At 40.0% G+C, this 14,317-nt stretch overlaps 1 protein-coding gene across 4 annotated transcripts in view; it reads right to left on the bottom strand.

Moving 5' to 3' along the window:
* Positions 1-6,013: 6,013 nt before the first annotated feature.
* The window catches only part of EPC1 (enhancer of polycomb homolog 1), a 95,833-nt gene continuing 87,529 nt past the window's right edge, over positions 6,014-14,317 (bottom strand). For 2 of the 4 annotated variants that reach the window (XM_055147033.1, XM_055147031.1), the window contains exons 11-15: positions 10,891-11,009; positions 10,724-10,810; positions 9,818-9,959; positions 9,195-9,558; positions 6,014-7,388 (exon numbers count right to left, since the gene is read on the bottom strand). In XM_055147033.1, the coding sequence (XP_055003008.1) occupies positions 7,316-7,388; positions 9,195-9,558; positions 9,818-9,959; positions 10,724-10,810; positions 10,891-11,009 (785 nt within the window). In that variant the 3' untranslated portion in view covers positions 6,014-7,315. Of the gene's footprint in view, positions 7,389-9,194; positions 9,559-9,817; positions 9,960-10,723; positions 10,811-10,890; positions 11,010-11,660; positions 11,778-14,317 lie in introns of those variants that run through there. The other 2 variants (XM_055147032.1, XR_008631417.1) reach the window with 2 other exon arrangements.

Raw genomic sequence — 14,317 nt, 5'->3', positions numbered from 1 at the left:
GCAGGGGCACCTGAGAGTGTCACATTATTTGGCAAACACCACACTGGCGCAGAGTTAGCTATGAATGGTTTCCCTGTCCCCACCTGTGTCTTTTTACCATGAAAGCTCTTCCTTGTAAGCAGTGGCCTGCAGATAAACTTGCATGTTTTCACTTGATTCTCAAAATGTAGGTACTATTATCTCCCTTGCTTTAGAAATAGATACTGAAATTTTTCATCTTTGTGGGAGCTATACCTGGCTCAGGGTAATTCCTATTTCTGTCCTCAGGGGTCTCTCCTGGATTTGCTCAGGGGACCTCATATGTAGCGCTGGGGATTGAAGTGGGGTTGACTTTGCAAGCAAGGCAAGAGCCATAATCTCTGACTTTATCTCCACCCCCTAGTTCACCTATTTTAACCTCTTAGCTTTAGACTTACAGGGGTTTCTTGTAGGCAGGGTACAAATGGGGCTTTTTCCTTTTTTCCCAATGACAATTTATGCATTGTAGTTGACTTGTTGAGACCACCAGCTTTTAAAATTTATTACTACTATTTTAAGACAATATTTTGGTTTACAAAAGCATGAACGTTTAAGGGCACAAAGCTGCCGCAGCTGTCCCCACAGTACTGTTACTCTCCAGTCTCAGTTCATTTCCTCTCCCCTCCACCCGGTCACCCCCTGGTCACCTCAGTTCTGTGGGCAGAGTCCCAGGGTTTGTTTTCATTGGACATGCTCTATTTCCTTGTTTTGTTTCTTTATATAACACAACTGAATGAGATCATCTGGTATTTGAAACGACCAGCAGTTAATAGTGTGTGGGTTTAACTCTGCCGTCTTCATATTTGTTTCCTATATACTCTAAGGTTTTATTTTTCTTGTTTTGGGATAAGACAATATTGGGTATAATTTTGCTTTATCTTTTTAATAGCTGTACTCATTACTGAAATCATTATTATAGGACTTACAGTACACAGCTTTGACTTATTGGAGCCTACCTTCAAGGGACATTATACCTGCTTTTTGTTTTGGGGCCACACCTGATTCTGTCAGGGATCTCTCCTAACAGGGGTCAAAGGATCATGTGGTGCTGGGGACTGAAGTCATCAGTCACGTGAAAGACAAGCACCCTACCCACTGTACTGTCCCTCTGACCCTATTGTACAATTTTTTGGGCCCAGTGAAGCTCAGGGGTCACTCCTGGCGCTGCACTCAGGAATCATTTTTTTCTTTTTTGGGCCACTCCTGGCTCTGCACTCAGGAATTTCCCCTGGTGGTGCTCAGGGGACCATATGGGATGCTGGGAATTGAACCTGGGTCGGTCACGTGCAAGGCAAAAGCCCTACCCGCTGTGCTATTGCTCCAGCCCCTCAGGAATCATTCTTGGCAGGTTTGGGGGACCATATGGAGTGCCTGTGCTCAAACTCAGGTCAGCTGTGTCATACTCAAGGTCAAATTCAAGGCTAGAGCCCTAACTATTGTACCATTTTAAAGATAAATTTAAAAAGCTTACAAAAGCCTTCTTTCCTTTCACAACAGACTGGAGTGAATGCTATGCATGCAGAAGGCTCAGGTTTGATGCCCAGCATCATCCAGTGTTCTGAGCACTGTGAGCACCTGAGCACGGCAACTCGCCCCAGAGCACCACGGGTGCAGCCTCCAAACAGTACAGTGTTAATTCCTTGAACCTGCATTGCCAGTAGGGAAAGCACATCATTGAAGACTTACAAAAAGATTTACCCTGGACTATTTGTGTGGACCTAAGATACATTCATGTGTCTTTATACAAGAAAGGCAGAAGGAAATTCACTCAGAAAAGGTCATGTCAAGGCCAAGAGTTTGGAGTGATTTGTCTTATGTCATGCATAAAATTGAAGCTAAAGAGGCAAGAAAGATTCTCCCCTCAAGTCAAGTCTCTTTAAAGCACAACCTTGATTTCTGCTTAGTGAAGCCAATTTGGGGCTCCTGACCTTCAAAAAAAGAATACAAATTCTGTTGTTCAAAGCCACCATTTATGGGAATTTATTATTGCACTCACAGAAAACGAGCACTCGTGGCCAGGAAGGTATCTGTAAAGACAAACTACACCTCTACTTACAGCTACAAACTCCACAAACTCGCCTTTTCTCATTTCATATACTACAGGAGCACAGTAGTTTCTAAGACTGGGTTCTCTCTCAAAATGTACCTTTTACATTTGGCTTTCACCTGATTTGCTCGGCATGTGTTGATGAGAAAATACTGGAATTAACTGGTTCTTTCAGTAATATAGTCCCGTAGAAAGTTTCCAAAGCAAGTTGTATTTTAAAAACCAGAAACAACAAAACTCTTCAGTGGGGCTGGCGTCGAGGGAATGTGGCCAACAATGACCCAACCCCTGGCGGTCTGGAGGCCCCGAGCACTGCTGGGGTGGCCTGGGTACAGGGTGCCAGGAGCACTGAATCTTGGGCAGTCAAGGGGGTGTGGTGGGGGGTCCTGAGCACTTGGGAGACATATTCCCCACCCTCGCCCCAAATCTCCAGTTGACTTCATTGGACTGTCACTATCATCGATCTGCTCGAGCGGGCACCAATAACGTCTCCATTGTGAGACTTGTTGTTACTGTTTTTGGCATATCGAATACACCACGGGTAGCTTGCCAGGCTGTCGTGTGGGCGAGATACTCTCAGTACCTTGCTGGACTCTCCAATAGGGGTGGAGAAATCGAACCCCGGTCAGCCACGAGTAAGACAAACGCCCTGCCGCTGTGCTATCACTCCAGCCCAACTTCATTGGACATGTTAGTTTTAATGTAAATGTTTAATTTTGCTTAACCTATCGTTCAATGCGTATCTAACTAGAGTAACAGCTACATGAAAGGAAAACAATGGAATGTGGCCCCAACTTCTACACCAAAGCGTGTTATAGTTTAAATGTTTGAATTAATACTGTTAAAAAAAAGAACCTTTCTACAGCTCAATATACAAATGTGTGAAATGCTAACATATTATACAATAAGATTGTAGCATATTGTAGTTAGGAAAATTGTTTAAATATTTTCATAAATTTTCTATTCGTAAAAATGTTTGGAGCTCAAATACTTCTTGAAAAACACATTTGTATCTAGTGCAGAAAGCCATTTGGTTATGCTTCTAAGGTAAAATGCATAGCAACTAGAATAAGCGAATCATGGTAGCGATTTCTTTAGAAACAACAGGAATAAAGCTTACTAAGAAAACTGATCAAATCAAGGCGTTTCCAGGCTATTTTTCAGTCGTGGGGGCAAACAGCAACTGTTTTGAGTGGAGCAGATGAATTCAAATCCTGGTTTGTCAATCACTGTCTAACCTTAAGCAATCTACTATCTACCTGAACGGTTTTATTGTAAGGACTGAATGATAATTACTAGCTGTAAGATGTAAATATTCAGTAAGTTATTAACCAGATGTCAAGGTTCTCTTGATGGTTTTTCTTTCCCCAAGATCCTTGTGATTCAGTTGCTTTTGTGTTAAATAGTCACAAACATGGAGCAGTGGGATCTGGAGAGATTGCGTGAAATCCAGAGGCTGACTCTTTTTTTTTTTTTAAAGTGAATGTCCTTATTTAAAAATGTGAACACTTAATTTGAACTTTTGCTCTCTAAATCCTAGATTTGGTGTGGCCAAGTAAGAGAGCTACATGGGTATGGACTGCTGCCCACCAGTGATTCAACTCCAGTACAAGGTTCCACCTGGAATCCTGACTGGGAGTGCGTGGCGAGGCTCTGTTCATATTTCTCAGCCTACTTCTAGCCCTGCTTGTGGGCAGCGGGCGTAACAGATGCCGCAAGCTGAAGGCCTCATTTTGTCTTTCTAGTCAGCTGTGTGCAAGAAAGCATGCTACCCGATGGACCACCTCTTCAACCCAAATCGTGGCTTTTGTCTAGAAAAATGACTCAAAAATTTCTCGGGCGGGGGGGGTGTGGAAAGAAATGCCTGCCACAGAGGCAGGCAGGGGGTGGGGGGCTATGGGAAGGAACCTGGGGACACTGGTGCTGGGGAATGTGCACTGGTGGAGGGGTGGGTGTTGGAACACTATGACTGAAATCCAATCACAAACAACTCTGTAATGGTCTAACAGTGATTCAATAAAAAAGTTTAAAAAAATTTGCTCTCCAGTCCAGTGTTTTCTTTCCTTTTTATTTTGGCGGGGGGTGGTGGTGGTAGTGGTGTTGGGGGCCGGGACACTCACACTCAGCAGTGCTCGGGGTTAATCAGGGATCATTACTGGGGTTCAGGAGACCATATGTGGTGCCAGGGATATAACTGGGCTGGCTATGTGCAAAACAACGCCCTACCGTCTTACGGTTGTGGCCCCTAGACATTCTAATTTTAGTTTTGAGTACATTTCAACTAATAGCTTAAATGATCAATCATCGTTGAAACTAAGAGGACTGCCTCTTTGTCATTTTTTTCTTAAAGAAATTTAAAACAGAATCAACAAAAATAGCTATCCGAATGGTTTTTGAAAGAGAATTCCCCCAAAAGGAAAAAGTGGCATGAAACACTAAATCCAATGTTATCTGTTATACCAAGACTTGATCTCATGCTTGGGCTGGAGTGATAGCACACCGTTGGGCTTTCGCCTTTCACGCGGCCGACCCGAGTTCCATTCCTCCACCCCTCTCAGAGAGCCCGGAAAGCTAGAGTATCGAGCCTGCGTGGCAGAGCCTGGCAAGCTACCCGTGTGTATTGGATATGCCCAAAACAGTAACAAGTCTCTCAATGAGAGACGTTACTGGTGCCCGCTTGAACAAATTGATGAGCAACGGGATGACAGTGACAGTGATCTCATGCTTGGTGATTTCACACAAAATTCAAAGCTTTGTTTGGGTCAGTTGTGGCTTTTGGGCCACACCTGTATTCATGGATTACTCCTGGGGGGTTGGGGCCATTCGAGTGCTGGGGATCGAAACCGGGTCAGCTGTGTGCAAGAAAAGCATGCTACCCAATGTACGATCTCTTCAACCCCAACTTCATGATTTTTGTCTAGAAATAAGACTCAAAATTTTTTTGCTCTCCAGCCCAGTCTTTTCCAAATTCCTGTCTTATATACAACCCACTACTTGATAATTTGGAGGATGAACACAGCCCCAAATCCAACTTCCTCCTAGATCCACTCCTCCCACAGTAATCAACTACTAATATTACTGTGGGGTCAGGCCACCAAATAACTTGGGAATTCATCTTAATTTCTCCTTTCCTATTATTTACCTAACATCTAGTGAGCAAAGTTTACTAGGCTGGACTCCAATAAAGCAGAGAATTCAACTTCTCACTATCCTCCTGGTTGTTACCTTTCCTGAATTAGGAGATTTGCCCCTTAATGTCACTTTTGGGGTGGAGGAAGGAGCTCCTTAGACAGTGCTCTAGGGACAGTGAGGTGCATGGCAGCAAAACCTGGACCAAGTCAGCCAGCTGGTTCAAGACCCTCCAATGTGGTGCTGCTCAGGCCTGGTAGTGCTGGGGGTCTCCAGGACACCGAGTGGGGCCTGGAGCTGCAGAGATCCAACTCAGATCCAGGCCCACGCCAGGTCATTACCACCCCTCCTTACTCCGGCTGCTCTCCACCCCTCTCTGCCTCAGACGTAATGCAGTTCTGTGAGCAAACCAGACACCCCCCACCTCTAGATCTTTGAACTCACTCTACCTGACACACTTTCTTTCCAGGTAGAGTCAGACTGAAATGTAGCCACCTTGACAAGCCCACTAAACCTACAACAAGCCTCACCTATCCAGGCAATGTTTCTTGTGCCTTCTCCCCCACTTCCCACATACTTACCATGACACAAATTTGACTATTTTTTTTCAATCATCCATGAGGTGACTATAAACTCCTTGAGAACAGCTATTTTTTCCAAGGATGCAGTAACACAGCCTCAGAGTTATCCCTTCACCACATAACGGTCGGACAGAAGCACCTCTATCATCCCACATGCCCCCTGTACTGGAAGATTCTGATTAAAGTCACACAAAAGTTCTTGGGTTGAAAATAAAAGCAAAAGACCACTACACATTAGTTTGTCAACATGTAATGCCCTGGGTTTATTTTGTGAGAATTCTATCACAATTTTTCCAGGTGGGATTAAAAACCTTAAGGATAATGTATGCCATTGGACTGGGCATTCAGACTTCGGTACTGACAAAGCACTAGTAGTAGTCTGTTAAGTACCATTCTCTTCACAGAAGAGAAGTCAAATATTTCCAAAGGAAGGCACCCGATATTTGTGGTTCTGGCCTTGCAGCCTTCTGGAGAATCTTAAAAGGAAAAAAGCTGGCTGGCTGTTTTTAGAAACTGGAATGATGATACACGTACAGCAATTACTGCATTCTTCTCCCTTATATCCTTTTTGTAAGAACAAGTAAAGAATGAAGTCTTTTAAACAATTCGACAATAAAAAAGTACATTTTTTTTTGTGCTAAAAAAAGGGCAAGACAACATAAACTCCAGTTGTAAGGACTCCATTTGCATACTTGATTTAACACTTTTTGGTGTGGAAGGGAATGGGACTACCGGCTGTTTGTAGAGCAGCAACATAACATTAGTGCTTTAAGTACCAGAAATGACCCACAGTTTTGTGGGCAAGTGGGGATGGGAAGATTCAAGAGACTTCATTTTTAGCTTGTTACTTGTCCTAATGATAGTAGACCAGGAAGATCCCCATTTAACAGTACATTCCCCATTTAAAAAAAACTGATGCCTTTTTTTTTTTTTTGTAAAATTCTGTATGTATGTCACCATTTTTTTTTTCACATGATACACAGAAAACTCAGGGACCCAGAGGGGAACCAAGTTATGTTATACCATTTACAAAATACCAAGGAGTCCACAGCTACCTAACACATTTACTACAGCACAGGAACCAATGAAGGTACAGTGTACAAAAAACTGTAAACACGGCACAATAAATAGATAAAACAGCAGGTTCCGCACCATGCACATGATGTGATGACACTTCATCTCTATACAATCTCACATCTCACACTCTTTGTTGCAATTTATTTCCCTCCCACCCCCCGCCCCCAAGTGCAAAGCATCACAAATGAACATTTCTGTATTCAAGTAACATATATACAAGGGTATTACAAATATGCAGTACTGTACAGATAATTGCTGTATTCTTAATTTACAGATGTTGATTTTTTTCCTATTAACAGTAAGAAAAGAAAAATTGAAGCATGAGAGATGAGCATTGCTGTCAAGTCCCCACAGCTGCCACAGAAACGCATGTGTTGCATTCCACCATCCCTTGCATTCAAAATGCTACTGATGCATAGCACCTAATCAAAGTCCCCAGGCTGCAGATCCACTCCCGAGGAAGCTACGTCACCTCCATCGCTACTGTATTGTCTGCTATGTTGTTTAGTGCTGGCTTTTCTGACTCATGATTTTCCCTGTGGGGGAAAAATAAAGTTTAATATATTACTCACATAAAACATACTTTTTTTCCTTAATACTAGAAAAAAATGGACTCTGGGGAGAAAACAGCAAGCAGAGGAACACGAACTTTTATGGCCACTATGAATTCCACAGTCACTCTATTACCAACAAAATAGGGGCAGCACTGAAGCAGCCTGAGTCCCAAGGTCTGGTTTATATTTTGCATTTTTTTTTTTAACTCTCATAACAGTTTTTAAAAAGAAGCACAAGTGACTGAATTTCACTTAGGACTTCAATTTAGGGTTCTATCAATAAAAGTGAGTAGGAGGGGCTCTGAAGTAATGATCAGAAGACAAAGATTTCTCTCTCTTTTAACAGGTGGTAAGTACCAAACCGAGGGATTACACTAGAAACCTATGGGTGTGATTTCTGGGTGTTTTTAGTCCTTTTGAAGGGCCGGAGGAAGGGGAGGGGAACCCTAACTGGACCATATGGTACCAGGACTAAACCTGCATAGGTGTCTGTAGAGAAAACATGAGACCGGCCCATTGAATTATCTCTCTGGACCCCCAAAGAAAAAAATTCCAATTTTCTGGCATCTACACTGCTGAGTGTGTTTGTAGCTCTGATCTTAGTTCCCATACCTTTAGAAAAACTGGATAAAGGGACACAAAACGTTTCACATAGGGGTTGGAGAGACAGTGCAGTGGGTAAGGCGCTTGCCTTGTATGCAGGCGGCCAGGTGAGATTCCCGGCATTACATATAGTACCCAGAGCACTGTCAGGAGTAATTAGTGAGTGCAGAGCCAGGAGAAACCCCTGAGCATGGTGGCTGTGGCCCCCAAACCAAGTTCCATATATTGTTAAGTGTTTTGGGCTTAATATAATTTCAGTTATGAAAATCACGCATCATATATTTAAATATATATTAATGGTGTCTGAGTCACACCCAGTGGTCCCAAGGGCTAACTTTTGGTTCTGTGCTCAGGGAATCACTCCTGGCGAGACTTGGGGGAACCAGAGGGGTGTTGGGGAGCAAACCTTGGTGTGACTGCATGCAAAGTAAGCACCCTACTCAATGTATTATCTCTCTTGACTTAAGTTACATTTAAGGCTAGAGCAAAAGCACAGGGGGTAGGGCATTTGCACCCGGCCAACCTGGGTTTGATTTCCAGCATCCTATATGGTCCCCCGAGCACTGCCAGGAGTAACTCCTGAGTGCAGGAGCCAGGAGTAACCCCTGCGCATTGCTGGGTGTGACCCAAAAAGAAAAAAAAAGTTACATTTAAGTTGAGGAATCTTCTGATCACCCAGAGGCCATCAAAGGTGTTCCAAAGCCCGCTTTCTTCCTACCATTCTTACTTCAACTACTAACCTTCCCAAACCTCGAGCCAACTAGTTTAGTTGATAGGGTTTTCTTCTGTAACTCTATCTCCCTCTCGTCTGCAAAACCAAATACAACCCTGGATCAAATATGATCTCATTTTTTAGATTATAGAATACATCAGATGTGAAGGCTTTTTCTTATATTGAAATTAGAGCTGCAATATATACAATTTTACAAACCTATAAATCTTTGTAATCTTTTAGAATGATTTTCAATGAATCTTACACAATGAAACATTAACTTTTCTTAATTATGTACCCAATATTCACAACACTTAGACTAAAATTTCAATACCACTAATTACATTCATCTGTTTACTGCTTAGTGGAAATCAATCTCAAAAAAGTATAGTGTAATTTCCAAGAAGTCAAGATAAATCTCGTATCTCCAAACACTTTCGGCTTAAACATTTAACTAGTCATATACTACTAACCTTGGAACTGAATCTACAGAGGATGAAGATGGAACCTTGGAAACTTGACAGTTTGCTGCAGCAGCCAGCTTTAAGGCAGACGATGGAACAGCACTTAAAGTCCTAGGTATATGTCGTGCATTTATGGGGGTTATAGAGTTTACAGTGGCAACTGATGAAGGTACAGTTAATCGAATGTTGTTCCCAATCAGAACCTGAGTTGTTGCAGAATTGGCAGCAGTTACTTGATGACTCAGAGCACTGTGGGAAGTTGAAGTCTGTGTCATGTTAGAAGGTTGTAACAAAGTTGAACCTGCCGTTGATGGACTTGTATGTACAAGTGCTGTTGGTGTAGTACTACTGAGGTGTAAGCCCTTGTATACTCCTAGAGGAAAAGAAAGAAGCATTTAAATAATATGTAAATTGTCAATTTGTATGGCAGATACACATTACAAATATTGTAAAATTTCTTTTTTGGGGGGTGGGGGTGGGGTGGTGTGCCACCCCACCTGGAGATACTCAGGGGACCGTATGAGACCATATGGGATGCCGGAGATCAAACCTGGGTTGGCTACATGCAAGGCAAGTGCCCTACTTACTGAATGTGCCCCTCCCTCCGACCAAAGAAATTTCTTTATCCTTACCTGAGGCCGGAAGGACACCATTCACCCCAATTCCAAGCACCACATCATCCTTCATCTTGAATCCCATCAGTTGTTCTGATGTCACCAAAGCAGAAGCAGCAAATTGAGCACTAGCAGAATCCAAAGTCTTGGAAACAAAACCCTAAAAAGCAAATACAAATCTAATCAGTGTCACCGAGTCTTAGATTAATATTAATACCAAAATCTTGAGAAGACAAGTGGCAAAGCACTGAAATATTTTTTAATAGTCACGAACACGAGAAAGTTATACTCAAGGGTAATGAACTGAGGAGCCTCATACCTCAAGATTTTCATGTGAAAATATTTAACAAGCCAATTAACAAATCTTCTATAATGCTCTAATAGGAAACCTCCAATACAAAGTCTTAGACAATAAGTATACTAGTTAAACTATTTCAGTGATTTGCAAATATGTAACTTATTTTCCCATAACTCACAAATATATATGTATATACAAAACCAAAGGCACCTTCAGGACAGAAGAGAAATATTCCATTTGGGATTAGCAAAATATCACATCATAACGTAGCCTAGAAATTACGAAGCCCCTTTAATTTTTTTCCTTGAAGCTGCTTAGGCTCAAATTTCATCCTTCAAGCACAAAATAGGTTTAAACGGCAAACATTTATCATGCTTTTGTTTTAAAAGCAAGTTCTGCTTAATGGTAAAAGAGGTCACTCAATTTAAATTTTAATAGCTTTTCAAACACTTTAAATTTTAAAATATTTTAATAGCAATTAAACCCTAACATCTAGCAGGGTTGTTATTTTAAAGAGACATCTTTATAGCCTCTAGTCAGAGCTGAACATAGGGTCTTCATGCTATTTGGTTTTTAGTTTTTTACTTTTTAAAGTAGGGAGCAGAGTCAACAGCTTCCATACTCACCTGTAAGGTTCTTTCTAAACCCTGTATAGAATGGCTATGATGGAGATTCAGGCGAAAGCCACTTTTCTGCTGGTTAGATGCAAGGTTCTATGACAACAGTTGGTAATTAGAGATGAACTCTGGTGGGAAACAATGAGGGATAATCATAAGACAGACAAATCCCTCACCTGTGCAGTGTTGGTGGAGGAATTACTATTTGCTTGCTGTTGCTGAATTTGTGCAAGCTGCTGTTTCTGCATTAGTGCCAGTTGCTGTTGATGTTGCTGGTATTGTTCGGCTGTAAATGCTGAACATAAAATAAAGAAACACTTTACAAAAACGCACAGGTATCACATGCATCTTCTACCAAATTTCAGCATGAGAAATGGTACAACGGTGTGTGATCCTGCTAACGATCACCTCCAAATGAAAATTTCACATTTTCACAACCACATTTTCACAAGAGTGGTTTGAGTTTCAAGTAAGACAAAATTAAAGATCCTGAGTTAAAGAAAAAAAAGAGAACAGCTGAGTTCCCAATTTTCAAACCACGTTTTTTACAATTTTTGTAAAGCTGTGACAACTTATGTTGAACAGTGTAAAAAGGTAAGACCAGCTTTTTAAATCCACATTATTTGGAATTCAGCTTTGCAGTGAGTTTGAGAAGAAATCTGACAATTATCCCCTTAGCTTCTAATTTACTTATATTATTTTCACAATGCATTTGATGATCCCTAGTAGTTCTGTGCATAAATAGGAACTGTTTTACAATAGACTTTCTAATTTTGGTCAATTCAAATACTTCCTCTGTATGAAATACAAGGTTGTTAATTTTTTTGAACCTTTAATAATTTTATTTTATTTTATTTTTTTTAAAACCCATCCTTTAAAGTTTAACAGGAAGAAAAGAGGTGCCAAATATTAAGGTTAATTAATTTTCCCCACCCAATTAACCCACCTGGAAAAAATCCAGTCAATAAGAACGGAGATGTTTATGTTGATTTACTGTACAGAATGATGTCTGAGGTAAGACACTGTGTTATGCTACTTATGTTTGTCTATGGAGAGCTCAGTTCTAAAAAAAACAAACAAAAAAATGTTCATTTATTACTTCCAAAGTGTGTGCAGTTTAAAAAAAGGAAATCTTTTTCTTTTCAGCCAATTAAAAAAAAAGGGGGGTGGGAAGCACATATAGTTATATCATCTGACTTTAAAGGCATCTTTAAGAAGCCAGTGATTTTTTGGTAATAATTATTTCAAAGGGCAGAAAAGGGTTACCATGCATCCCTGGGTGACAGGGAATCTGTAAATCATGCACATTTTCTCAATCTGAATATTAAAAATTTTAATATTTAAAAAATACTGTCATCTAATTTACAACTTGCTGTCTTTAACTGCATTCTTGATAATTTAGTTAGAATATTACTTCAGAATATAATTTCACTTAAAATTCAAGAGGAACTTTTATTTCCAACGATATAGTATCTGCCTAGTACAGCTACTAAAGGATTAAGGAGAGCTTCTATACAGTCTTGAAAGGATCAGAAAATCATGAAATCATGTTTGAGGAAACCTAAGTTATCAGCGTCAATATGGCCTCTTACACTGGAGTTAAGCTCTTGGGCTACAAGGGTTAAAAAAAAAAAAGCAATCTGTTGGAAAAATTCTACTGCTGACTTTCTTACTTTGTGTTGCTATGAATCTGTTGACACCTAGCTTTTGATGAGTTCTCTTCCCCTGCTATATTTATCCTCCTCAGATTTGAATTTTAAAGGGAAGTCTTTTAAAAACAGGGTAATCCCTAAGAATCAAAGCAAAAGTAACTGTCAACATAATCATTTCCATGTAAGTATTGTTTCAGAACTTGAAGAAATTCTACAAAAATTAATGTTCAATGTAATATTCACCTTTGGTTATGAAAAAAATCAAGCAGTTGTTTAAAATGGAAAAATTCTAAATTTAACAAGATACACTGCTAACATTTTTTACGATTTTATTTTCTAAATTTGAGTAACCTAAATCAATTTTTCTAGTAGGAAATTTTACTAATTTACTAAGAAATTTTTCTTAGTAAAATTTTTAAGGATCATTTCTAGATCAGGTCACTATGTATCAATAAAAGCAATACTTAACATGTACTGAAGATTCTACCTACAAAACTTCACTTATCTAAATGAAAAAAATTCTTTTGCACTTAGTTTTCAGGAGTGTGTTTTAATCAAAACCCTAGCTGGAGCGATATCACAGCGATATCACAGCAGGACGTTTGCTTTGCACAAGGCTAACTTGGGTTCAATTCCCAGCATCCATATGGCTCCCCGAGCACTGCCAGGAGTAATTCCTGAGTGCAAAGCCAGGCTTACCAAAGACATTTTGCTAATATATCTGTGCATCACTGGGTGTGACCCAAAAAGCAAAGACAAAAAAAAAACCCTCGCAACAAATTTAAATAGTCTTGTCCTATTTAAATAAACATTTTATTCCTTGCCCGCTCAGGGTCTTGTAACTTTGCTTTTAACTACTTCTTCCTAATATAGATTTAGAAATAAAAATGCAATATAAAACTTTATATGACCAGTTTTCATTTGGAGCCATTTTTATTAGTCCAAATCTTAAGACACCTCTTATACTCAAGAGCCTAGTTATAAAATTATCCCTGGAAAATTTTGGCAAGTGACTTGAAATGAATAAGCCACATATAAATCAAAAGTCTAGGAGCCAAGAGAGCTGGGTTTTTCTTTTCATTTTCACCTGTTTTAATAAGCTGAATCTACCTGGAACAAGTTACTTACCCTTTTGAGATCACTATGCTCATATAAAATATGAAAGTGATTAATTTAGATCCTTTTCAGCTATGAGGCACTAAAATTTTATATAAAATCCCAATACGTAAGTTTATATGATTGGGTAGGAAGCTCTGAATAAAGGTACGGTAGTAGAAGGACAAATATAAGTCTGATCTGGGTTTTATACTATGTGGAGAGGACCTCAGAAGCTATTATTATTTAAGCCAGATGTTAGAAACAAAACTGACTACAATTTTCTAAATCTCTGCCAAGGTAGAATATTTTTTCAGATTGTATCTGCCTCCAGATAGGGTAGGGTGAGGAAGTTTGCAATTCAAAGAAAAATTGGAAGTTTTGTGACCAAATCTAGGATCCGAATAATTTCTGAGAAGAAAAAAACTTTTAGATCAGGAAGTATCCTAAGTCACTTCTTCCTATAACCTTGTAACTCAGAAATCTTTCACCTGGGGTCATAAAGGTATGTAGCAGTAGGAAGTGTGGGAAAATAATACAACTATATACCACATATATACCAACTCACATATATACCAACAATGTGAGCCATGTTTTTAAAGTATCTTGAGAGTATTTGACCAAAAAAGGAGCAAGGCAGGGGAAAGAGTCATATGAGGGCATGAACAAAAACCTGAGAAAGCAGCATGGCAGTACTTTAAATATATGAGTGATGCTGATGATACTGGAAAGCATCAAGTTCAATAACTCCCAAGGACAAAAAGGCACTATGGAGATTAAAATGGAAGGGGGCAGCATTTGGGCTCAATATACGGGCATATTTTCCAAACAAGTCTCAAATGTTGAATGCCTTGAT

This window comes from Sorex araneus, chromosome 9, assembly GCF_027595985.1.
Source record: "Sorex araneus isolate mSorAra2 chromosome 9, mSorAra2.pri, whole genome shotgun sequence".
Taxonomy (NCBI): domain Eukaryota; kingdom Metazoa; phylum Chordata; class Mammalia; order Eulipotyphla; family Soricidae; genus Sorex; species Sorex araneus.
Note: the sequence above shows the minus strand (reverse complement) of the source record. Positions and strands in the feature narration are given on the sequence as shown.